We start from the raw sequence: 23,351 nt of genomic DNA, 5'->3' as shown, positions 1-23,351 counted from the left end.
TCCTCATGCTGCTTTCCACAACTCATCTCAAAATTAATTTAAGCATGAAAAATTTCAAAACAATAGAAAGTTTCCCCGTTTAAAGAAACAAAACAAAAAAAATAACACAAAGTTTGAAGGAGAGAATTTTTTTCCATCCACACACTAGTGGATTTTTATTCATGTTATGTGCTATGAATGGCAGCACACAAAATACAATCAAATTTTTATTACCTAGTACAAATTTTATTTACATACAATATTAAGTCTGTATAATCTGTTCAGATATGTTTTTCAACTTGTCTGAGTCATTATAGCACAATTAAAAGAAGCAAGAGCAGCAAATAATTTAAGTCCTATATTCACTGCTTGCTGTAGAAAATGGTGCAGCCTGAATTTTTCTAGCACGTGTTCGGGATTCACTATTATTTTTTCTTCTAATGTATCTGCTGAGGGACATTTCCAATTCTATATCCCAAATTGACAATACATTCAACAATAACATTAGAATCTTGTGACGAATTCTTCACACATGATCTTTAGACTATTGCTACTAAACAATCTTAAGAAAATGTGTCGTTTTCAAGACAAAGTGGTAGAAATACTTTGCTGCTTAACCATCTTTTAAAAATGCAGCGTTTTCAAGACAAAGTAGTAGAAATACATCGATTTTGTTAAGCAAAGTTTATTGTATCTATGTTAAGCATTCCAAAAGTAACAAAGCTTGAAATCCTCAGCACAACAGATGTTTTCAATACTTATTAGCCATCACCTGTTTAACATCAATAATATTTTCTTAAGAGCTACATGAATGACAACAATCCCATTTTTTTTTCTTACTGACCCATATATAAATCTACTATATAATATAAAATCACAAACTCGAAAAGAGCCTGTTTCTAAGCAACCAAAATTAGTGAAGATTTTATGTAACCAAAGTCTGTGACGATTCTATGTAATGGAAGTCAGTGACGTTTTTGTGTTAAAGAAATCGGTTACAATTTTGGGTGAAGTTTTTATTTAACTCTCTTGATGTTTGATAAAACTTACATCCACTTGTAGGGACATAAAAATTAGTCATAATCCAAGCTGGTCGTAAAAAAAGGTAAAAGTTACAAATCAAACAAATAAGCATACATTAAAAAAACCTCATGACATTTTGTTGACTCTGTTTCTGTTTTCCTCTAATTTCTCAAGAACCCTACACATTTTTTCTTTCAGTGTTTTCAGACGAACTTGCCTACTTTCGATGTCTACAAAGTTTTTTCTCTTTATCCCCACTTCTATAATTTTCTCTGCAATGTTCAGCATGGTTTTCGATGATGGCAACTGAATTTCCAACTCCCTTTCTTCTGCTTTTAGTCTTTGATTCTCATCTGGTCGTGAAACTTTCTTATCAAACGTTTTTGGTGCTGAAGTCTGTCTTGGTACACTTCTGATGTGAGCTGTGAACAGCTTTCAGAAGATTGGCATCGACATCAATATCTTTAGCATTTTGAGAATGACTCCACTCCTTACTTCTGAATCAATGCTGAATTATTTCTTTCATTAATTCTGGAATTATTTCTTTAATCATTATTTCTTTTATTAATTCTGGAATTTTCTTTCAATAATTCTGGAATTATTTCCTTTATTATTTCTTTTATTAATGCTGGAATTCTCTTTCATTAATTATGGAATTATCTTTAATTAATGCTGGAATTATCACTCTCATTTATTTTGGAACTGAAATGATCTATTTCATTAATTCTAGAATTTTTCTTTCATTAATTCTGGAATTGTCTTTTGTTAATGCTAAAATTAGTGCTTTCATTAATGCTGGAATTACCTTCCATTACTACTGAAATTATTTCTTACATTAATTTTGGAATTATCTCATCGATGCTGAAATTCTTTCTTTCATTTCTTGTTCTAAACTCCTATTTAATGCCATAAGAAAATAATGGGGGATTGTGTGTGTTTTCACCAACTCGCATGATCTTCCAACGAATGATGTTGCGGATGACATTCACAGCAATGCCAAGGTGAAGACCGCTGAAGTCATACTCCCTCCAGCTCGATGGTGCAAACAGTGCGTCTGTATTTCAAGATTCCGAAAACCAGCGTCGTCTCCAATTGGTTAAAAACCCTGAACTTTGTTTAGCTCAAAATTCGGTTTTTTAATCAATCAGAGATTATGCGGGTTTTCAGAATCTGAAATACGGACGCACCATGTTCACGCCCAAATGCAGGAAACCTTGGCAGAACCAGCATCTTGATGAATTCTACGAAAAAAAACCGGAACATACACAAAGGTTCTCTATATGTTACAGTAGCAACTTCGAAGTTGACGCGACAGCATGACTCACATGACGTCATCGAAAATGAAAGTTGAAGAGGGAAATTTCAGAGAATCCTGATTGGTGCAGAGGTACCAAATTTTCTCGGAAAATCAACGTTATGGCGCATTATGTAGCAGGAAATTGCTAATGGTGCAGCAATCCCATTCCAGCTTATATCTTCTGTTGCCCCTCTCCCCCGGACCATTAAATCATCCACAGAGGAGGGGTGATATTCGCCACATGCTAGGGTGGGAAACACTAACCTACAGCTGTTTGGAAATAGTGGAGGTGTACACACTGTTTTGTGGAAGGCGAGGCAAAGGCACTGTAGTTGAATGTTTTGACTTTCCATTGCTGGGTGAGATGCCCCCCCCCCCTCGTCAGGAAAAACATGATGAGGGACTAAAGTGAAAAATAAAAACTTCTTTGCTCACAAGCAAAGAAAAAGAAAGAAAAATAGGGAGAAATTTTCACCATGAACACAATTTTGGAAAAACCACCACTCGCCAAAGACAAAAATTTCCCGCCGAACAGTTTTCAAACCAGCCCAATTTGGCGGGAAAACTGCCAATCTGGCAACTCTGATAAGGGATGTTGCTTTAGCTGTATGAAGAGAAGAAGAAAATAGGTGACCTGGTGACCTTGAACCCATAATCTTCATCCTAGAAAAGAAAAACATAGCTACCGGAAAAGTGAGAGAGAGACCAAGGTCGCATTTTCTTTTCGCTAAAAAAGTGGAAATAGTGACCTGGGCCCGAAAATACGTAATAAAAGTGACCAGCTTCTAAAAAAGTGACTTTTAGGGGAAAAAACAACCGCGCCGAGCCCTGATTCAGGGTTATATGAATTTCATCGCCCTTCTCCCATTCTACAAATTTTCTTGGCCCCTCTGAACTTGCTGCCCTGGGCTGTAGTCCTGTAAGCCTCCCCCCTGTAAATACGACACTATCTTCCGTGGCAGGACATGTGGGTTCAAAATCTAAGTGTTTCAGGAAAAAAAAATTAAAGAGAAAAAAAAGTAGATAGAGTTGAATATTTCTGGAACTAATAGCAAGAGTGGGCCAAGTGACAAAGTCCATTTCGGAGCAATAAAATTCAGGATTTGGAGGAGAAAAAAACATAGGATTCATAGCAGATACTAATAAATTGGAGCAGCAAAATTAACGTACAAGAATATTTTTTTCATTAACCCCTTCCCTCTTTTCAAAATAAAACAACTGCACTGTCTTTTGTTATCAAACATCTTTTCATCAGTTTGTTTTCAGGGTTTGACTTTTGACACCTTGTGTGTCAGCTGACATGAAAATTTTCACACCAGTTTATTTAAGATGACACTTTTTGCTTACTGAGGGCACTATTTGCTGTTTGGAATAGCAGCAGTTTAAATGGGCTAAAAATTTTCTATGTTTTCAATTTTATCACACTCGGAAAGAAATTGTTGCAAAATGGGAAAGAATTTTGAAAGAATCAACACAACGTTTGGCGATTCAGCACTGGTTATTTGGTGATATTGGTGATTTAACATTTGTTATTTGGCAACAATGGCGATTTAACATTTGTTATTTGGCAACAATGGCGATTTAACATTTGTTATTTGGCAACAATGGTGATTTAACATTTGTTATTTGGCAACAATGGCGATTTAACACTCGTTATTTGGCAAAGTTTCTAAATTAGAACTCGAAATTCGCCAGACTTGCTCTTTTACTCTCGGAATGAAAATTATTTTCATGAAACATCAGGATTTGATGCAATGACGATTGACTACAGTAATTTCTGCTGGTTGCAGTGACAACTTTTTTTTTCTTTTTTTTGAAAATGGAAACTGACATACATTTGCGCTTTAAAGCTGAGGGGCAGATAGTTTAAATCAGGGAACAGTGTCTACAAAATACCAAAAGCAAAATTCGGTGCCTTTCAGGGACTTTTTGGTGACTTTATCTCATTCAATGAAATAAACCATGCGGGACTGTTTTCTGATATCAGTGGTTCCTAAACTGAGTAGCAACCACCTAGGGGGTTTGGGTTAATAAAATAGGGGATCCTAATGAAAGGGGTTACGCAAATGAATTTACGAAAAAAAAATCAATTTCTTTTTTTAAATTTTTAAAAAATTTTAAAGTTGATTTAAATACAACACCCCATAGGAACTGGACCCTAAAGGCTTAAGCCACATAAGCCCTACTTCCACAAAAGCATATAAGCGACAGGACTCCCACTCAAAAAATTAGAAAAAGTAGGACAGTGGAGGGTACCCCCCCTTAGACAACATAATCAGCCCCGGGCTTAAGAATTTCGCGGTCCGGTGCGAAAAATAATTTTGTGGCCCCCTCAAAAAAATCATAACTAGCCACTCCTCGACTTATGAAATTTGCAAGTAGTGAACAGAAGTATTTTGGCCATAGTGCTGAATATTCGATTGTTTGTGTTGATATTTATCAAACCTTATTCAAACTTACCTAATAAGGCAGTGGTTCTCAAACTTTGGTCACCTGCGGCTCCCTTGCCATGATAACGTTTATCCATGGCTCCCCAGAATAGTTAGGTAAAAAATTATAATAAGTTAAAAAAACTTTACAAAAGAACTGAACAAGCACTCATCACTGTCACAGTTCACGCACCCTTTGAGAACCACTATGATAGTATTAGTCAGGTTCGAATTTTCCAGAATTTACAAATTGATTAGCATAACGATCTGCGAAATAGGAAATAAAACACAGCTAGAATCTTCTTGAATCACACTTTGTTGAATTCATACAATGCTATTACGTGGGAAGTAATAATGCTACTAGTCCAGGGCTTGAAAAATCACATGCTCACGGTAGTCATGGCGACTAAAACGTTGACATTGGTGCTTAATTTTTTTCACTTATGATAACTGAAACGAACTCTGAGAACAGTATAAAGCTATCCGAAATTGGTAGCACGTCTGCCAGCACAGGAAGGGGTCCCTAAATCCTGGAGAGGTTTTTGGGCGGATTTTGTCAGGAGATAAAATCTCGGCATCTAAACCTTTTCCGATTTTTCTAGCCCTGCACTAGTCACACCAACAATGATTGCAGAAAAATACATATTCAAGTGGGAAGATAAATATTTTTGCTTATGACAATCAGATCTAACGCATACCTGTATCTATTTCATTTAAAAATAATTTATATATTTTATAAACGTGATTAATAACGTTTTAAATTTTAAAAATCAAAATATTTACAATAAGTTCATTATCCAAGAAATTAGTAAATTAATTTAGGTGTAATTGTAAAAAAAATGACAAATTTAGTTTTATTCACATTTAATTTAAGTTCATTGTTTTTAAACAAGATATTTATTGAGCTAAGATTGTTCTGCATGTTATTCCTCTAGTTAACTGAAGAGCTTTCAGAGTAACAAAGAGTTAAATCGTCAACTTCATTAACACTTCAAAAAAGAATGCGATTTTGAGTGAAATATAAAAAAATATTGTTGGAGAGCAGTTTCGAAATATCATAAAAAAATATCATTATAGAGGGATTTATCATAGTAAAGTATACAAGGCCGCAATGAGATGCTTGGTCAGCTGGGGCAGACACACATTTTGGCACCCTCCCCCTTGTAATGTTGAGTTGTAGGTGGTTTAAAAGTGCTGTATCTGCACCCCTCAGGTACGGCGCCTGTTGCACCAGACTCACTGGCTCCCTTGTTGTTGTTGCCGCCCTGTATATATATCGCTGTATGGAGAAGAGTTTAACTATAGATAATTCCAAACAAGATTCGAGAGCATATCATTTTGTAGGGCAGGGCCGTCATTTGATGGGCCCCCCCCCCCCCCCGGCTTTTGAAAATACACTACAAACGGTGTGTGTATATATGCGTACCTTTAGTACATGCTCTTTGCCCCCCCCCCCTGCAAAAGTTGAAATGACGGCCCTGTTGTAGGGGATTTATCATTATATCGAGTATTGTTGTAGCGAGTTTTCACTGTATTTGTATTGAATGAGGAATGCTTATTTTTTATTTTGTTGCTTCGCGCTTAAACTTGGTAAGTAACTTGGTAGTAGAGAATTTCAAACGTCAGCAGAACCTTTATTATCTAAGGCATAGTCTCCCAAATTTTCTGTTCCATCGCCCCCTTCATCAGAAATTTTTTCCTCTCATCGCCCCCCAACTCAAGTAAACCCAAAGGATCCTATGTTAAATCAGTAGGTTCTATCGCCCACTTGGACCATTCCATCGCCCACTTTGGGAAACACTGATCTAGGGTAATGATGAGGAAGAACATGGATAAACGAAAGCCACGGTTAAACCATCAGAAATAACCAAACATAGACTTTACAAATCCCATGCGCCAGGTCGTAATGGCAACTAGAAAATTGGTATATTGGCGACTAAATTTTTTATATGAATGCTAAATTGGAGTTTAAGAGTGGTACAATTTTTTCTGATTTTATGACAGTGTGCGTCTCAATATAAGTGATATTAAATCCCGAAAAGTCGAGAAAACATTATTTCGAACCACTTTTCTTGAGCAAAAACCACGCTTGGATCTCAAGAAATTTGGCTGGTGTCTAAATTTCTTTCCGATTTGTCAAAAATTGGCAAAAACCTAACAGTCACAAAATAGTTTGAATAAAATGTATATCAATATATTTTGCCTGTTTAAAACAACTTTTTATGCAATACATAGTTTTGTACCAGGCCTGATTTCTGCATCGGATATGGCAATTGCTGGAGCATTTATAATTTTCTACCTTAAATTTAGATAACATTAACTTTATTCTCTAGAAGCCAAATACTTTTGACCTATTTGGGTGGGGGGCTCTAATGCTCACTTTTCCCAAGGCCCTACAAGTCAAAGGTCCTGGTTGCCAGTAAAGCAATAAAATTTGGGTTTCATAGATGTTGTCTGTAGAATAATTTATTTTTCTAATATATTCGGTTTCTCTCTATTAGAGACCGCTTTTTATGTAAAAAGTTATATTATAATAGTGTAAATATAATCATAACTACAATAATAATGCTGCTTCTAATTACCAAATAAAATATTGCTTTCAACACCACATTATCTGAGCAAAAATTTTATGCTCGGCTATCCGTAGTTTTGAAATTTTTTGTAACTCGGGTGATCAGCTTCCCGGAAAATCCACCTCCTGGATAATAAAGATTCTACTGTATCTATATTCTGATATCTGTCCTTGTTTCCATCGATGATAGTCGTAAAAGCTGTGCCCGAGTGACATGGTGGTAAGATGCTCATCTACCATCGTGGAGGTTGTTGTCAGGGTCCCGGGTTCGAACTCAAGGGAGGATATCGATAAGATATTTTCCCTAATGAACTTGAGGCGACCACCGATAGACAGCGCCTTCACTTCCAACCCATCTCACTAATGGCAGTAAATTGCAATATAGCGATATGGCCAGAGTTGGTGTTTGGTGAAGTAGTAGTCATAAAAGCTTTAGGCCTCAAGAATATCCGAGTAAACGTTCTATGTATAAGCGAAATGCCCCCAAAATTAGAGAAACTCCTTAAGAGCAGTGGTTCTCAATCTTTGAAAGCCTGCGGCTTAGTCAATTTAATTTTCCAAGTGGAAGGCTCAGTCATATACATGACTAATGGGGAGTAAATGGAAAAACTTGAACGGCAAAATCACTCGCGGCCTGGTATGAATAACATCGGTGCCCGGTACTGGACCGCAGTCCTTCAGTTGAAAAACACTGCTATAGAGTAGCAACTGAGATAGCACTTACCGTACTCAAGTCATGGACGGCAAAGCTATATTAGTGATCTGCTTCCAGTTGAATTTGTTAAAGTACAAGGGGAAAGGATGAGATATGATCATCGTTGACTACACAAATTGGTACGAGAACACACTCAACGATGTCTTGGATAAAACGAAATGACTGTATGTGGACGTTTCTTTCTCCTCTAATCCATATACCATTCTTTTCGATGGCGTTGATTTTTTACAGAAAAATTTCTCACATCTTCGTGTACAACAATTTATCGGCTCCTACCTTTCGTTTACTACTTAGAGGAGGTTTTCAGCACACACAGGTCCAGTGAACTATCCTTCTGTTTTCTGCCATCTAGACACTTTATTCTGTGTTTGATGTTTGTGTTCTGACGCTTGTCTATCTGGACACCATATACATATATATATATATGAAAGGATGATTCAGAATTCAGATGGTGGTGATGACAGTTTCGAGAATGTTCTCACGCCTTTCTAGAGGCTTCCAGGGATGCATGCCACACCTATTACTACTGCCCAGAAAACATCTGGTTTACCATTCCCTCCTTTTTTTTGAGTGTTTATGTTCTCCAATACAAATTAGCAGGCTTTGACTAACTTTTTACCCAAATTTGCCTACTGATGTATATTTCGCTCAAGAGCAGTCGTATTCTAGCGGCGTCCAAGAGTGATGGGGTTTGACTATATATATATATATATATATATATAGAGATGTAGCTTTTTTTTTTTTTTTTTTAATTCCTCTTTCAACGCATATTGCCTGGCCTGCAGACAGAGTGTTTGAGAGAAAGAGTAGGCAATATATATGTCCACGAATTTTCTTCCCTTGATGGAAGAACTACAATGGAACTACATTGACATAACATTCGGTAAGTAACAAAAAACTTTCTTTTTTTGGTGCAGATTTTCTCCTGATGCCCTATAAGCACCCGCTTATTTTGTTGAATAGAATGGGGATACCACCCTGCCTACATGTTAATACACACGTACTCTAACATGGTCATAAAAATTGTCCTCCTGAGAAAAAGACCCTACTTTTTGCCTTAAGCTATTCTCTCAGTTTCCTGAACAATATGGGATCGGAAATAAGATTTTTTTTTCAACCAAAATTAATATTTTATGGAAAAAATTAAATTTTAAAAGAAATTACTATTTATTTACCGAGGCAAAGAACGATTTAATTTCTTTTGTGGTCCCCTATTTTTAGCAACCCAGTGCAACTGCACCTTTTGCACCTGCCTAAGTCTGGCCCTGAACATAATCATAGCAAAATAAAAAAACCATAAAATTTTTTTTTTCATAAGACTATTTGATTATCCTGTAAAATTAACTTGAGCCAAAGCAAAATGACAGAAATGGTGGTTACAAACAGGGCTGTAACTAGAGGGGGGACAGGGGAACTGCCCCAGGCAGAAAAATTGAGGCGGCAATTTTAAGTGGAAACAAAGGAAATAATCATAAAACTGTCAAATTTTGAAGTTGTGAAAGTGGCAAAATCATGTTTGGCAAAAAAAGTGGCAAAAAAAATCCTAGTTATAGCCCTGGTTACAAAAACAATTTTTGACCAAAATAGTGCATTAGCAACCACAGATAATTATTTTCAGTCTTTCCTCACACTATAAATTACATTTTTTTTCTTTTTTCTTTGAGGTCTTCCACAGTCCAGTCCGTCAACTCTTTGACAATCCACACAGCAGATACACAAGTTTAAGAACAATGCTCTTTTAAGACCACTTTCACTTGCAGAAGCACAGCACAAAATGCATAAATCACAAGGTTTGATGTAAATAAGTCAAGGTGGACCAGATGGTTTCACAGCGTTGTCCATCATGTTTTTAAAAAGATTTGTTTACATTTTAGCAGTCAATGCCAGTGTAATCGTTTTTGGCAAATGAAGCACTAATTTTTCTAGCTCTTTGCTGACCATTGTAAATATTGTTTATGCCACTGCATGCCCTAAAAACACAGAAGACAATTAAATGTTATTGGGTATCATCAGAGTAACAAAACCCAGAATAGGCCTATGTACCCAACTGCTTTGTTATGTGAACCGTTGTTTCACCTATACACAAAGTGTGCACCAAAATTTTGAATGTTACTGTCCAAGACCATGAAGTAGTAAATATAATTTTTTTTTTTCAACCAGGCAGAAGTTTTTAATCACTGTTCTACTTGTTGAACCCTCAAACTAAGCAAATGAAAAATGAATAAACCACCAAACGGTCAACATAGACTCCCCCACTCCAAATAAATTTATAAACCATACAATTTCTGCTTTAGCAGAATTATTAATTACAATCTACTACATTTGCATTATTTGGCATTATATCAATGATTTCTTTCTTAATTAAAATCAGTTTAACAAATTTTGATAGGATTTGGTCAAAAAAGTAAAAAAAGGTGGAAAAAACCAAGAAAGTAAGACATTTTACCAAAAAGTAGGAAAGTAGAAGCGCTGATAAGCGGATGGATTTATAAATGTAGTTTCTCGTGGGGGGGGGGTGCCTAAGCCCTTAGTAGGTCGTGAATATTCAATGCATTCCATCCTTGCATACGCCCTTGTGGGTAATATATATACGTCTGGCAACCCTAGTCCACACCCAATCAATGTTTTTGCCATATCAGAGTTCCCAAGGTACCTACAACGTAACTTTCCAAAAAAAACTCTAAGGGCGCACCCGCGGACATTGAAAACGCCCTAAGAATGCAAAACTATTGAACACATTGATCAATATTAAGCCGTCTGCATAACAGTCATGAAGCACTGGGAGGCATACCAATAGTGGGCTCAAAATAGAGCAAAAGAGCCGAACAACGTTGAACAGAGTGAGGTGTAAGTGATCGAGCAGTTTGTTCCATCAGTTCAACGATCGGCACCAACATTTGAAATCGGCAGTTTTCTGTCGGAATCGACGCACATTGCCAGACATTAGAAGAAAACACCGTCTAAATAGAATGAGCCAATTTTTTTACTGATTGCTTTACCACATGAGCAGACAAAACATAATGGCACAGGTAAAATATTTAAAAAATGTGAAGCGTTTCTTATATACGAGAGCTGAAAGCATCGTGTAAGGGGTACAAACATAGTCCGGCCGATTCTACAATTTGCAAGGAAGCACAGTAGTGGGCTGACAGGATTCCAGCCCAGAGACGCGAGATAATTCTCAATTTTTAATCATTTTTTTACACTATAAAGAAGCCCATGAAAAATCAGGTCTGAGCCTGCCGAAGATGTCAGCTTATGGGCCCTACTGTGGGGCCACTAGACCAGTGGTTCTCAACCTTCAAATTCCTGTGTCACAGTTGATTTCTTTTCCTTGATCGAAGGCCCGGTCATACACATGATCAATGCGAAATAAATGGGTAAAAATGAAACAACAAACCACCCGGTTTGGCCGCACTAGAGCAACCAAGGGCCTTTCCAAAGGACAGATTTCACATATTTCTATTCTTCTAAGTCTGATATTAGACGCTAGTTATTTGCTCAATCGTCATGCTTTGATGTCGGCCTAGATCTCAAGCTTGTCACAGTTTCCTAATGGTTCTCTTTTGCCATCTGCCTCCCTTGCATAATTCATGGTTCATCAGCGGTTCTCCAAAAAGTTTGGCAGATATTTTCCCACATAAAAGAACCACTTTCAAGCATAAATAGGTGCATAAATCAATATTTCCAGCTCTCCACTACGCTTCTAGGAGCAGCGATAAAGTTTCAGAAACACAGCAGTATTCCTTTAAATTTGGCCTAAATGTTGCGCCGCAACACAAATAATGCTGAATAAGTCTGATGTTCATGAGTCTTCTCTTGAACTCTCTCGCTCTATCACATGCATATACTGTATGATTTCATTGTTCACTATAGATAGTCTGTAAAGATCGACATGATTAAAAAAAAAAAGAATTGATAATTGAAAAAAAACTTTCTTCCTTCACGAGGAAAAAAATTGGCACCCTTTCACCTGGTCTCCACAAGGATAGAGCTGAGAGCCTGTGGCAATCACCATCATTGTTTTTTCCTGCTATAAATTTTTTACTACAGACTTCCCCTCCATCCCCATGAAAATTCTGGCTTGTGAACCCACCGAAGATCCAACAGCCTATGGGCCCTGCTCCATGATGTGCGGGGGTGGGGGTCATGTCCTTTCTAAGGGAAAACCAACATTTTTCCCAAGCGGACTCCCTACTGCTGTGGTCAACCCTCCTCTAAGAATTATCATGTGATCCTCAGAACAAAAGCTTTAGGGGAATATTAAAGATGTTGAAAGGTCCAGACAAGCAAAGAAAAGTTAATTTTGTTCATCCAGGCTAAATATTGGGTTGTTCGGAAAGTAATTTATTTTTTTCCCAACAGAGGACTTAATTGTATTTCACAGCCAACTTCACATTTAAGCCACATAATCATTATATACTTTGACAGCTGATATAGCAAAGCTTGCTTGTGAAAAAGTTTGATTCTACGCAGTAGCTTTTGGTTGGTGCCCTTTCAAATATGGAAAGTGAAAAGCAGCATTTTCGGCATATTTTACTTTTTTACTATCAAAAACGTAAAAATGCTGTTCAAGCAAGAAAAAAATTATCCGATGTGTATGGAGAAGATGTATTAACAGAACACCAGTGCTAAAACTAGTTTGCAAATTTCGATTCAGCAATTTTGATGTTGAAGATGCACCACTGCGTGTGTGTGATGGACACAATAAAGACATTAATTGATGCAAATCGGCGAATAACTCGTGAGATTGCTGAGAGATTAAATTTATCGAATTAGACCGTTCATGATCATTTGAAACGCCCAGGTTCAATCTCAAAGCTCAACATATGGGTTCCTCATGTTCTTACGGAAAGAAATTTGTGCCGTCGTGTTGATGTTTGTGATTTGCTTCTCAAACATCGAGAAAACAATCCATTTTGAAGCGCATCATCACTGGCGAAGAGAAATGGGTTGTCTACAACAATGTTAAATGCAAGAGATCATGGAGTAAAAAAGATGAACTGGGTCAAAGCACTTCGAAAGCTGATATTCATCAAAAAAAGGAGATGCTATTTGTTTGATGGGATTTCAAAGGAATCATTTTTTTTTTTTTAGCTTCTACAGGACAACACAACGATCAATTCTGAAGTGTACTGTCATCAGCTGTACAAATTGAATGATTCACTTAAACAGAAAAGGCTAAAATTGATCAATAGAAAAGGTGTAGTGCTCCACCGAGATAATGCAAGACCTCATACAAGTTTGGTAACTCGCCAAAAGCTTTTACAGCTTGGATGGGATATACTGCCACACCCACCATATTCTGCAGATCTGGCACCTTCTGATTATTATTTGTTCCGGTCTCTTTGTTACAAAATTTTTTAGACGGGAAAACCTTTACTTCAAATGAGGTGGTCAAAAATCACCTGGATCAGTTTTTTGCCAGCGAAGAACAAAAATTTTATGAGCATGGAATCATGGTATTGCCAGAAAGATGGCAAAAGGTATTGGACCAGAATGGACAATATATAATTCAATAAAATATTTATTCACTATAAGAAAATCCTCTTTAATTTTCATAAAAAAAACGAAATTACTTTCCGAACAACCCAATAGTTTTTTTGCCCTATCCATATGTCTGCTCAATGTAAGGTGGCTACACATTGGCATTGTTCTTTTCTGTTGCTACTCACTCACCCATCCATCCCTCCACTGTAAAAAAAGGAGAAAAGAAACCTGAGAGAGAAGAGAAAAATATTGAATGCCACAGCTTCTCTAAAGCCTAGATTTTAGAGAAAAAATAATAAAAAAGATCTCTGGAGAACAAAAAAAAGTTTGTGGGGTTAACTCAAATTTTGTGACTTTTTTGGGACTTTCGCGACCTTTTTCTGATTCCGTGACTTTTCCATAATGATAGACACCTTGCAGGGGCTGTGTAACGTATTGTTAGACCCACAGCGAAAAAGCCCACTTTTGATTCAATCTGATCGATGGTTTGGGTTAAATATGTTGTTTACCTGTCAGAATATGTATAAATATTTACCTTTTTGTTTTCTTGGGGGTCCATCGTGATTATCGTACGATTGGCGATTGCGACCGGCTCATCTCAGTTGTTTTGTCGTCATTTTTTGGGGTGGCGATTGTTTCAATTTGAAATATGTAAATTTCGTGGACATTTCGGCTGTGACGTTTTTTTTGTATCCTGAGATGTAAGGTACAGGTAATCTGATTATGCCGTGAAAAATACCAGTTCCTTAATGTATAAATACTTGTTTCAAGTCAGTTACGATCTGCTCTTTCCAATTGAAGCTAACAAAGTGAATTTGCTAATTAATCGTCCCGAGATACTTTTACCAGCTGGTACTTCACAAAATAATACTGACTTTTGAGCTCTATTGCAGACAGAGTGGGGCGATTTCATTGAGGACAATGGAGTCCTTTGGCTATGGCGGTTGTTGCTGATTTCAAAGTTGACACGATGTCATGGTGATCAAGAGCATCTGAATGATGACTGGATATTGAGCGATCCTCTACGACAATGCACTAAGACTTGGAGGTGGCAGTTTGCTGAAACTGCCATGGGATAACCACTCGGGGAGCTCGGTTGATTTTTCTACTATGTAGCTTCACGTCTATAACTGACGAACTGGTTCCTGAAAAAAAGCAGATGATTTTGCATCATCAAAGAGAGGACTGAAATGCTCAACTTCATATTCAGAACTGTGGACTGCTGGATCTTTTTGGTGAGATCGAAAAATTTTATTGTAATAAAAACTTTGATTCATAAAATGTTTAGATTGGAAAAATGATTCATATTGTAAAGTGAGCCGGTGAACTTAATTGTTAATGTTAAAAGTATTCAATTGTTAATAGTGGGAAAAATTAATAACTTTTGTTTTCATTTTGCTGTCTTGCAATTTGGATCTGATATGAATCTGGGAATGCAACATTCATCGTTGCAGCTACAGTTCTCCTAATCCGATTTTTGGGGACGAAGTCAAGAGTGGGAACTTGCCCGGAAAATTCAAAAATTGATTCAGAGAAAAAATCTGCTACCTTCTCTCTAATTTCGCAAACGTTTCTGAACTTCTGGCAACTCTTTCAATGAGAGACTGTGACGTACCGGCCATCCTTATATCCTGGATTCTATTTTTATCTTTCCCCAACATAGGTTAGTTTTTGCGAATGACAACAATGAAACAAACAATATTTTTTCCACTAATATTATTTATTAACATTAAAGTTTTTTACACTTCTTAAAGCTTTAACCAGTTAAAAGGATTAAACATAAACAACAATTTTTTAGAGTTTTAGCTTTAATAAATATTGCACATCAAATGGATTAGGTCTGCACCGATCTGTCAATCTGCTGGACGGAGTTCATTGCACCTACACATCAGCTTCTCTAACTGCATGGACGTCACCAGCCAGTATCCCAAGTAGTAGAGTCTTGAGATGGTGTCTGCTCTAAGCATCTTATGTGATGGAGGTTCTATGATGGCATCATTCCTGCTCTGCTGTCTCCGTCGAGATCTCCCTTCTCCACGTGAGGCACACAAGACCAGGTTTCAGTGAAGAGTCGATGCACCGAAAAGAAAGCTAATACTCCATCTCTCTCGTCCCACAGCTGTTAGGAACAAGAGCCCCTAGGTCATTGCGTTAAACCCAGTTAGACTGTAGACTCACCAGAACATAATGACATACTATATATGAGGAGAGATGCCCTGCCAAGTTCTGAACTTTGTATTTTTAGATCTGCTTTTTCTCTGCACAGTGTGTGTGGTGGCTTTTAAGGAAAAACCTCCATTCCAAGAACCAATCAGACAGCAGAATCAATAGCCTGTAAAAACTTAACATACTGAACAGTAAAACTCATTACATATCAAACAGAATAAAACACTATTTCCAACTTTTGACATGAAAGTTGGCAACATAGAAAAGGTAAACATTGAAGATCTGGCCAGAATTCGCAATAATAGGCCTCCTATTGCACATTGAAATTCTCATGAAATTATTGACTGTGAAGTGGTCCGTGGCCCACAGACGGCACGAAGGTAAAAACATTGCATATTTTTCTTGTATAATATATTGCAAAACATTTATCACAATTTGATATATTGCACAATATTTTCATTTTCTTTATACAGAGTTGGACGACGACTCTGCGGGGTCCCCGCCAGCGATCCGCGGGACCCTAAAACTGGGAGAGGAAGGTAATATGACAAGCTGCAGGATCCTCCACATGGGTGTAAACAGAATTTATGTGGTGACATAGAAGAAAAGCCCGACCTCTGGTCCCATTCTCGCCTGACAGCCAAGAGACCCCCCCCCCCCCCGATTGCCAGACTTAACATACTTAATAGTCGAATTAGTGCAGGTGATAGCGAACATAACTGGCCCGAGCCGGAATGCCAGCAGGTACCTCAGGTGGTTTCCGGTAACTGGGACTTAAACTAGAGTTAAGAATTAATTGAAATGAAAGAATTTGTGAAGGATCCCAGGTGGTCATGTTACAAGACCAGATAGATTATTTGTTTGACATGCTAATAGCACTTTAAAAATAAGTTCATGAAAAAGAACCAAAATACTTTTCCAAACACTTTCATCGCATATAGGCTGTTGCTTCTTATTGTTCCAGTAACAGTGACAAGTGGGGAAAGAAGCTTTTACACGTTAAATTAATAAAATCTTGTTTAAAATCTGCAATCAGTCAAGAAAAACAGTCATCTTTAATGACATTATATGGCTTATATATGGTGAAAATTACATTTTCAAATTTTATTTAATCCCAATTTATTATCTAGTTAAAGAGAGACTCCACTGTAATTTTGGGAATATCATACACACCAACATTTTTTCACATAATATTGAAATTTTTTCACATAATATTGAAACTTTATCACAGCAAAAATCAATTATTCAATATTTACATTTTTTTTAAAACTAAATTTTTAAATATAATTAAATTTTTATACACAGTTAAATTTTTAAATGTAATTGATATGGTAATTACAATAATAAAATATTAATATCAATTGAAATTTTAATTACCTTTCCGCAATGACAAAAAAAAAATTATTTTTAGTAAACTACATGTACACTTTTGTTCATGTTTCTTATTTCACATATAAGACAAAAACCTACATACAAGCTCGCGTTGAACATGTACAGTGAGGAATCAACGTTTCAATGAATTGACACTGCGACCAACTTGTACTGCGATGAATTTGTACCACAACAAATTGACCGGTTACACATATTTAAATGTAAAAAGCATCCCAGAATAATTTTTTAAATTTAATCAGAAGATATTATTGAAAGAGCTAAGATTTTCGAAATGGAAAATTAATCAGAAAATAATTTATAGATTGATTTATTAATATACAGGGTGCATAGCAAACAGGGGGTATGGAATTTTACTGGCAAACAGTTGATCGTAGAGGCATACTTCCAGTTGGATAAAGTCTCTAAATAATGTGTAGTACTAAGATATGTCACTCATGTTTAAAGGGATTCTTAGTTATTAAAATAAAAAATTAACTTTTTATACAGTGACTGTGTGCTCAAAACCCCAATTACAAAGTTGTTGCCCTGTTTCTCATGATGCTAACTACAAAATTCCACGATTCTAAGTGCAATATTCATTAAGATATTCAAATTCGAAAAACTGAGAAAATTCAGGAAAAAACAGCTTAAATGTGGGTAACGGTTTGCTTGTATTTAAAGCTCTTTTTCCCAACTTTCCTCCATTTTTTAAATTCAAAAATATCTCATTGAATATTGCACTCAGAATCATGGGATTTTTTTAGTTGGCATCGGGAGAAACAGGGCAACAACTTTCAAATTGGGTTCTTGAGCACACAGGGACTGTATAAAGAGTTAATTTTTCATTTCAATAACTATACAATCCCTTGAAACATGAATGGCATATGTGAGTACTACACATTATTTAGAAACTTTTTCTAACTAGAAGTATGCCTCTAGGATCAACGGTTCGCAAGTAAAATGCCATACCCCCTGTATACAAATACAATACCACAACAGGCAAAATGCCCAACGAGGTGGCTGAGAAAAAGATGCCCATAAAAATATGGATGCCATATATTTCAAAAATACAGCAACCCAATTAAAAATGAAATTAATAAAAATTACAAACAATATATACACGTGATAAAATATTATACAATGCCCATAAAGAATACTTATGGTTGTCCTATTCTAAGAATGGATAGCTTCTCGATTTACCCCAACATGTTTATCATATTTCTTTTTAAACGTGTCAATTGTGTTACAATTTACTACCTCCGGGGGTAAGCTATTCCATTTATTAACAACCCTGCTGCTATGCACTCTGTATAAATTTTCCTAACAAATAATTATATTTGGTTTACATTTATTACATGTGTCAATTCCATATGTTAAACTCTCAGTGCTAATGTGTTTTTTTTTTTTTTGCAAGCTTTCTATACTAGTACACAATGAAATTAAAAGAACTTAGTTATAAGCTGCAAAAATTAACCTTTTATTCAATGAACTTTTGGATTGAACATGTTTTAAGAAATTTTATTTACAATAACAATAACCCCAGAAGGCATGAAATGCACTTATACTGGAAGAAAAAAAAAAAAAAATAGTCAGAACGGGAAGCACTTCGCATACGGAGTCAGGTCGAAATCCCCAATAGCAGAAGCAAATCTTGCGTAGGAGGCACATACAAGTTCTGATGGAAGACTGTTCCATATTCTTGCCACACGGCATCTATATCCATGGAAAAAGCAATCCCTTCTAGCCGTTGGTATTCTTATTTGGAAGCAATGCCTACGTAGGTTAACTCGCCTGTCTATGATCTCAAAGAAAGGCTCTCTCGATGGTAGATAAACAATTTGGTGGACTAGTTTGTAGCACATCTTCAGATCTGCAGCAATTCTACGCCATTCCCACGAGTGTAAACCCAGAAATTGACGTCTCTGGCAATAAGATAGATTGCTCATGCCAGGTATTCGTTTAGTAAACAACCTCTGTGGCTTTTCGAAGAGCTTTATGTCCTTGATTTTGTAAGGGCTCCATACTTGCGAACAGAACTCCAGAGTCGGGCGAACATACACACACAAAGCATATGACAACGTATGCGCATCACACTTACGGTATGCCGTACATAACATATATGAAATTCTATTGGCTTAGCAGACTATGCCATGATAATGATCAGTGAAATCCAGAATACGGCTCATTGCAATGCCTAAATCCACGCATGTATCCAATTGCTGTAACGTTTCATTACCTAGTTGGTAATATTCAGGATCGGTACATCTACCTAAATGCATTGATCCACTTTTTGATGATGAAATAGGTAGCTTATACTGACAACTCCACTGGAAAAGTTGTTGGCATGCAATTCTTAGGCCCCTAGTGTTTTCCACTGGAGAGAATAACTTCACGTCATCAGCGAATTGCAATAGAGAGATGGGTGACACAACCTATCGTAAGTGTTATGAATTGGTAAGGTTTTATACAGGGATACCGGTGAATGGGGGAGAAAACATCATGCTTCAATTTTTTCGAGAGGGACCCAAGACCCACTTTCACTCAAAAAAAGACCCAGATTTTGCCAATAACTTGGGTTTTTAGAGTACAGCAGCATCTATGTAAAAAATACAAATAACAGCATTTCTGTTTCTGTTCATGGTCCCAGCAAGCAACAATTCAATCTTGGATTGTGGGCAGCAAAAAAATCACTGCAAATTCTTGACAATTAAATTACTTTTTTGTACTGTAATTTACATTTTATATCAAACAATTTTGTACATGCATTTTTATTTATTTTTTCATCTTGAACTTCATGCAAGTTATTTTGGAATCCTCATTTTATGATGCATTAATTTGGCCAAGGTTCTCATTTGGCTAAAACTTTTTCCCATCTGATTAGCCAAATTTCTACAATTGATAAAAGTCAGGGGGAACCCTGGGGTGGGATAATGCCATAGAGAACAAGGAGGAAAAAAGCTGATTAGAAGGGGGATATCTGAGGCAAACAGATACCAGAAAACACACACCTTTGTTTCATAGGGCTGCAATGAAGCTTCACGATAAGGGAAAAATATGTTTAAGAAACAGTTAGCTAGATTGAATTTATTCCACTCCATTAGGATGCAATATTATGTCCCTGATCATAAAGGGGAAAAAAGTACAAGACCAAGGACACTTCCTTAAGGGACTCCTCTTGTGATACCCGTCGAATCAGAAAATTCCCTGTTCATCATAATCCTCCATGATCTATCTTGTAACCACTACTCAACCCAATTCCATAAGTTGCCCCTATTCCAATCTCATGTAATTGATTGAAGAGTTTACCATGTTGGAACTGATTGAATGCATTAATGCAACACGTTATATAGTATCACATATCACAGCTCAGATGTGGCATTTATACAGAACTACATTTCTCCAACTCAAAACTACTTACAAAAACAATATATTTGGATCATTTTCATCATTTAACATATTTGTTCATTTTCAGTGTGAAGCACTTCAATATAAATTATTCAGGTTAAATGATATAAGTCAGAATGCTTACCTCCACCTTCCCGTTCAGGTTTCATTACATATTTTTCAGGGTGCATTATACCCAAAGCGACTGCTTTGTCACCCTCTTCATTCTATAAAGAATTCATGTTCCGTTATTCAACAAAAATAAAATAAAATAAAAAATAAATAAATACACTATATAGTCATAAGACAGTGTTTAGTTTGGAGTTTATATATTTAATTTTTTTTTTTTAATTTGCACAACGTACATGTTTTTTCGTTCATTTTACTTAAATTTCGTATTAACAAACACTAGGAGACAGTAAGAAATATTTTTAATTATGAGAGAGAGAAAGGAAATCACCCAAAAGCCAAATGGCCCATACTTGCAGTCACAATTTAACATGTGAATCATGTTAGCATAATAAATAAAATACAACATGAAGTATTTAGGAGGGAAAAAACTATACACACAGTATTAATTAATAAATCATGTTGGCCGCAAGCATGTGGTTATATTCTGATTGTACAAAAAAAATGTGGGGAAATAATCGTTTAACTATAATGTAGGTCTATGTAGCCATTTTCTACACACAAGGGCTAATTAGACTGGGACCTATTGCCTATTTTTAGACCTTTATTGCCTGTTCCAAATGGCAGCCTTATTTTATACTCACAGAAAGGTTCATGCATTAACCCCTCAATGTGGGACTCCCTGTGGTAGAAATCTTTTTCTGTGGTCATGTTGACCATGCCCAGTCTATATGTAATAAAAAGGGAGAAAGAGGATGTTATATAGGAGGGAAATTTAACTTTGAAAAATTCTTCAATGTTACTAATCGAAAATCACTATCATTTAAGTTTTTTTTTAAAGCTGGAAATGAAGTGATATTGTTAAGGAGTTGATTAGGCAAAGAGTTATATAATTTTGGGAAAAGATATGAAAAGTTTTTTTTTACCAATCGCTTTATAGATTCTACGGACTAAATAGGTGGTGTTGATTCTTGCAGAACAAAAGCTGTTCAAAAGTAATGCACATGTTTTTTAGATAATATAATTACTGATTTAAAGAAAGTTGTTGAAGTGGTAAATAATTAGGGAATGAAAGTCTGAGTCTGGGAGTACTATAATCATTAGTTATCAGTCGGATTATTTTTTTGTGCAAATTGATCAAAGAATATAAGTTAGTAATACCCCAAGCGGTTAAACCATAGAGTAGTCGTGAGTGAAAAAATGAGCAGCATAAAACTAAAAGAAAAGAGGAATTGACATAAAATTTGAGTTTCCTGGGAAATTTTGTAATATGAGAGTTCAATTCTGTGTTTCAATCAACATACATACCATTGATGGAATTTACTTGTTCAAGAGGATTACAAATACAATCATTAAGAGTTCAGTTAGTTATAAAAAACAAGATTAATATTAGGTAGAGGGTTATTATGTGGAGAAAAATTGAGATTTTGTTGTTGTTTCAAATAGCTTGGAAACTGAACTAAGGATTGAAATGGTCAAGGATTCAGCCGAAGTTCAAGGATTAAGCCAAATAATGGTCTATGCAGTTTTTTAAACTTTAGAGGAGAGACAATAAAATTCATAGCTGAATTAGGGTAACATCTTTTTTGCATGGATTGCAGCTGTGTAAAGTGGCATAGCAGCTACATCTATTGGTTTCTGCAGGAACTTACTTAGCCCTAGAATGGCATCTATACATCTCTAAGCGACATAGTTTTGTATAGGTACCAGAAGCATAGATTTTAGAACATATAACAGAAACTATATGAAACGCTATTCTGTCAAAGCCTGATTTTACAAAAACTAACATAGACAGTTATTCTACTGAGCCCTTCAGTCATTAAGGTCATCAGAATCATTTGTTCAATTCAAATATAACTTGCACACTTTATTAAAAAAAATCCATAAGCCTAGATTGATGCATATTTTTTGCTTTTTGAACCTTCACAATGACATCTATACTAGCAAGAGCTGCAAATATATCTGGCCCTATCTTCTCAGTTTCTCCAAAAAATTATACAGCATTTTCACTGTCACTTTTGCTAGTCCTTCTGAATCATCTTTTGCAGTATTTTCATCACCCGAGTCAGCCATACATTTAGTAGTAATAATCTTGGGTTTTAGTTAAGGTGCCACAAGTTCGTAGTAAACTGTCTATTTCCAAAAAAATTTTAAATAAAATTTCTAGATTGAACTGTTTTTTTAGTAAAATGCATCAATGTTCTGAAACTTCATCTTCAGGATTGTTCTGAGAATCATTTAAATTTAAGTGAATCACTAGATCTGATACTTTATCATTGAAATGACTGGTTCTGAACCTAGCTTTTTTGAAGCAATTCTAAATTATCTGTTGGTTGAAATTTTGCCATGCTGAACAAGCCATCCACATATCATCCATACTCCCCCCCCCTTTCAATCATAGTACTTACCTATGAGTGACAAGATCCATAAACACAATGAGTTATAATACAAATAATCCTTTCATATCAGTTTCTTTCACCTCTGAAAAAAAACTAGATTTATACAAAAGAAAAGGAATTTCAGTGTTTTCTCATCATTGTGACCAAGTCTCAGATAGAGAGTTTTAGAGAATTACTTTGAGATAGAGAGGTGAAAATGCATTTGATTTGCATTAAATACCAGAATTTTTCTCCTTCAAGATGGAGTTTATAAAGAGGTTTGACTGTAAATGTTTCTTTTAATGGGGCATCTTTTTCATCCACCTTGTTGGCCATTTTGTGTATTGTAGCCTTTGTATTAAGTTTTCAAGAAAATTTGACGAAACTCACAGAAAATTTGATAACATAGATGAGACAT

General features: G+C 36.0%; 1 protein-coding gene across 1 annotated transcript in view; it reads right to left on the bottom strand.

Moving 5' to 3' along the window:
* Positions 1 to 23,351, bottom strand: part of LOC149085013 (glutathione synthetase-like) — a 110,595-nt gene that overhangs the window by 24,377 nt on the left and 62,867 nt on the right. The window contains exon 11 of the mRNA XM_089232768.1: positions 20,572 to 20,653. Coding sequence (XP_089088894.1) covers positions 20,572 to 20,653 — 82 coding nt within the window. The remainder of the gene's footprint in view (positions 1 to 20,571; positions 20,654 to 23,351) is intronic.

The sequence above is a fragment of the Pholcus phalangioides genome, unplaced genomic scaffold, assembly GCF_987345545.1.
Source record: "Pholcus phalangioides strain wild (caught in Gottingen) unplaced genomic scaffold, Ppha-v1.0 ptg000007l_1, whole genome shotgun sequence".
In the NCBI taxonomy this organism is placed as follows: domain Eukaryota; kingdom Metazoa; phylum Arthropoda; class Arachnida; order Araneae; family Pholcidae; genus Pholcus; species Pholcus phalangioides.
Note: the sequence above shows the minus strand (reverse complement) of the source record. Positions and strands in the feature narration are given on the sequence as shown.